The sequence below is a fragment of the Babesia bigemina genome, scaffold Bbigscaff_77272, assembly GCF_000981445.1.
Source record: "Babesia bigemina genome assembly Bbig001, scaffold Bbigscaff_77272".
In the NCBI taxonomy this organism is placed as follows: Eukaryota; Apicomplexa; class Aconoidasida; order Piroplasmida; family Babesiidae; genus Babesia; species Babesia bigemina.
The window spans coordinates 1,697-4,519 of record NW_012237361.1 but is presented as its reverse complement, the minus strand read 5'-3'; the positions used below and the strand labels follow the sequence as shown (position 1 = coordinate 4,519).

The following is a 2,823-nucleotide window of genomic DNA, read 5'->3' as shown; positions in this document are numbered from 1 at the left end:
TGAATTTTGTCCAAGGTAAGTACTATTTTGGCTCTTTTCCTTATTAAAAAATTTCATTGACCGCCGTCATTATTTTACTTCTTAGAGCACCCCAGTTGTTATATATGCTGTCATCCGTACCAGCCAGAGGTCCTCCACCGTTAATCGCTTCACCAACATGCCCCTCAATATCGTATATCTTGTCTTTAAAGTGTTCTATCACCTTTTCGATACTCTTATTCTCCTCTCCTACTGGACCTTGCTTGCCGGTTACATTATAAGTACACTTGTCCGATCGCCTCCTTAATTTTAGTAACCTGCCCCTCTACTGCTTTCTTAACTCCATACAAATCCTCCTTCAATTCCCCATCCATTTTTCTCACAGCCTCAAGCGCTGTTTTCACTTCCGCAATAACTCTCTCCTTCGCCGCAGTACCAGATGCATACAGTAAGTCAGCCTGCACTTTCAACTGGTCGGCCACCGCTATAATCTGCGCCGGTTGTTTGCTCTGGTCACCTGCATTCGCTTCCCTAATTATTTGTTCCACTTTCTCCAACGCTGCGTGAACGGCTGGTTCTGCCTTGGTAATCCACTCACCCACCTCTTGAACGTAAGCGATCAGCATACTATGAATGGTCTTCAAGAGTTGCAAAATCTTCTCTACCCTTGTTTTCAAATCATTAACCAGCAATGTCACTTGTTCACTTATATTACAATCTACACTTACTTTCAACGCCCTTAACGCTTCACCAACTTTTTTTATCGTCTCTGCCAACTCCCCCTCTGCGTGCGCCTTGACCGCCTCCAACCGCCCGTTTTCATACATCACAGTACTACGCACGTTAGCAAGTTTCTGTTTTACTTTATCATTAAGATCATTAATGGCGTCTACATTAAGATTTTTAGTATTTGTTGTATCTAATGCGTCAGTGAAGTTTCTCGCTTCCCGTTGGGATTCTTGCAGCTTCTCTTCCACTTGCTGCTTGGCCTTGTTAACATCTTCATGTGAAGAGCTCTCCAGATTCTGCAAAGTATTAAGATAAACACGTAACTTACCTCCATTTTCAGTGTAGCCTTGTAGATCTGTGACGATGTTTTTAACTTGATCATTTGACTTTTTAACTGCCTTATTATACCTCCCCACCCCTTCGACCACCTTTACAATCGCAACACTAAAACCTTTTTTACCGGCGTGTTTATTGGTGTTAAGAGTGTCAATTGCATCTTCTAAAGTATCTTTATGCTGCCCTAAATGGTCTTTGATGTTACTGAGAACACCACTCAAAAATCCCATCACTGCATCACACAGCCTGTCAAGGTCAGAGTACACAATGCCACTGCCGTCGTAGCCTTTTGTCTCAGGGTTAAAGCCGAGGAAGGTTTCGAGGCCAGTGCAGAGGTTAGTAAGGATGTTAGTAGGATTGTTATTTGAGGTTATTTCGCACTTTTTATTTTCATCAAATTTCTTGTCAAGCTCCCTAGGAGGCACATGGTCAGGGCAGTGGCAAGAGGTGGAAGAAGGGAAGGGAAGGGTGACAAGGCACAAGTTATTAGGATGGTTTATAGAGGTCATAGCGGTAATATGGCGAGGTGATTCAAGGGATGTAGCGTGGGTAAAGGGGTGATGTAGAGTGGATAAAGGAGCGATGTGGAGTGGGTAAAGGGGCGATGTAGAGTGGGTAAAGGAGCGATGTAGAGTGGGTTAGGGAGCGATGTAGAGTGGGTTAAGGAGCGATGTAGAGTGGGTTAGGGAGCGATGTAGAGTGGATTAGGGAGCGATGTAGAGTGGGTAAAGGGGCGATGTAGAGTGGATAAAGGAGCGATGTAGAGTGGATAAAGGAGCGATGGAAGGTGGATAAAGGGGCGATGTAGAGTGGGTTAAGGGGCGATGTAGAGTGGATAGAGGAGCGATGTAGAGTGGACTAAGGAGCGATGTAGAGTGGACTAAGGAGCGATGAGGAGTGGGTTAGGGAGCGATGAGGAGTGGGTAAAGGGGCGATGTAAGGTGGTTAAGGGGCGATGTAGAGTGGATAATAATCACTACTTAGGTCATCAACTTGGTCACCACTGTCATCGCTGCCGTGACCATGTCATCGCTGCAGTGACCATGTCATCGCTGCTGTGTCCATGTCATCGCTGCAGTGACCAAGACATCGCTGCTGTAACCATGTCACCGCTGCCGTAACCATGTCACCGCTGCCTTGACCATGTCATCGCTGCCGTGACCAAGACATCGCTGCCGTGACCAAGACATCGCTGCCGTGACCACTGTCATCGCTGCCGTGACCATCAACTTGGTCAGCACATTGGTCAGCACCTTGGTCACCACATTGGTCAGCACATTGGTCAACACGTTGGTCATGGCATTGGTCAGCACATAGGTCACCACCTTGGTCACCACTTTGGTCAGCACCTCGGTCAGCACTTTGGTCATGGCATTGGTCAGGTGGTAGGTCAGCCACTAGGTCAGCACATAACCCACATGCTAACTAAGCAATCACATACGACGATTAATGAGTGATTTAAAACATTAGACAGCAATTAGTTGTATAGGTGAGTAGGTGATGCTAGGTGAGTGTAGACAGTAATCACGTGAGTACGATTAAGGCTGCAGATAAAACACTCTGTTAAGCTTGTTAACACGTCCCGCAGCAAGTAGTGATTGAGCAGCAATTCTATGACTTGACGGACTGTGCAAATGCGATTTGATGTGGAGCAGGTCGAGGCGGATGACCATGATGTGGATGAGGTACAGCAAAGAGAGGAGCCAGAGGGCTAAGTTATAATCGCTGCTGTAACCATTAACTTGGTCAGGCGATTTATCATCAACGCATTCATTACTC

At 46.2% G+C, this 2,823-nt stretch overlaps 1 protein-coding gene across 1 annotated transcript; it reads right to left on the bottom strand.

Moving 5' to 3' along the window:
- Positions 1–254: 254 nt before the first annotated feature.
- BBBOND_0006090 (hypothetical protein, conserved) lies at positions 255–1,553 on the bottom strand (the record flags this gene model as incomplete). The annotated part of the gene is made up of 1 exon (XM_012915435.1): positions 255–1,553. The coding sequence occupies one exon, from the start codon at positions 1,551–1,553 to the stop codon at positions 255–257; it is 1,299 nt and encodes a 432-aa protein (XP_012770889.1).
- Between the last annotated feature and the right edge of the window lie 1,270 nt (positions 1,554–2,823).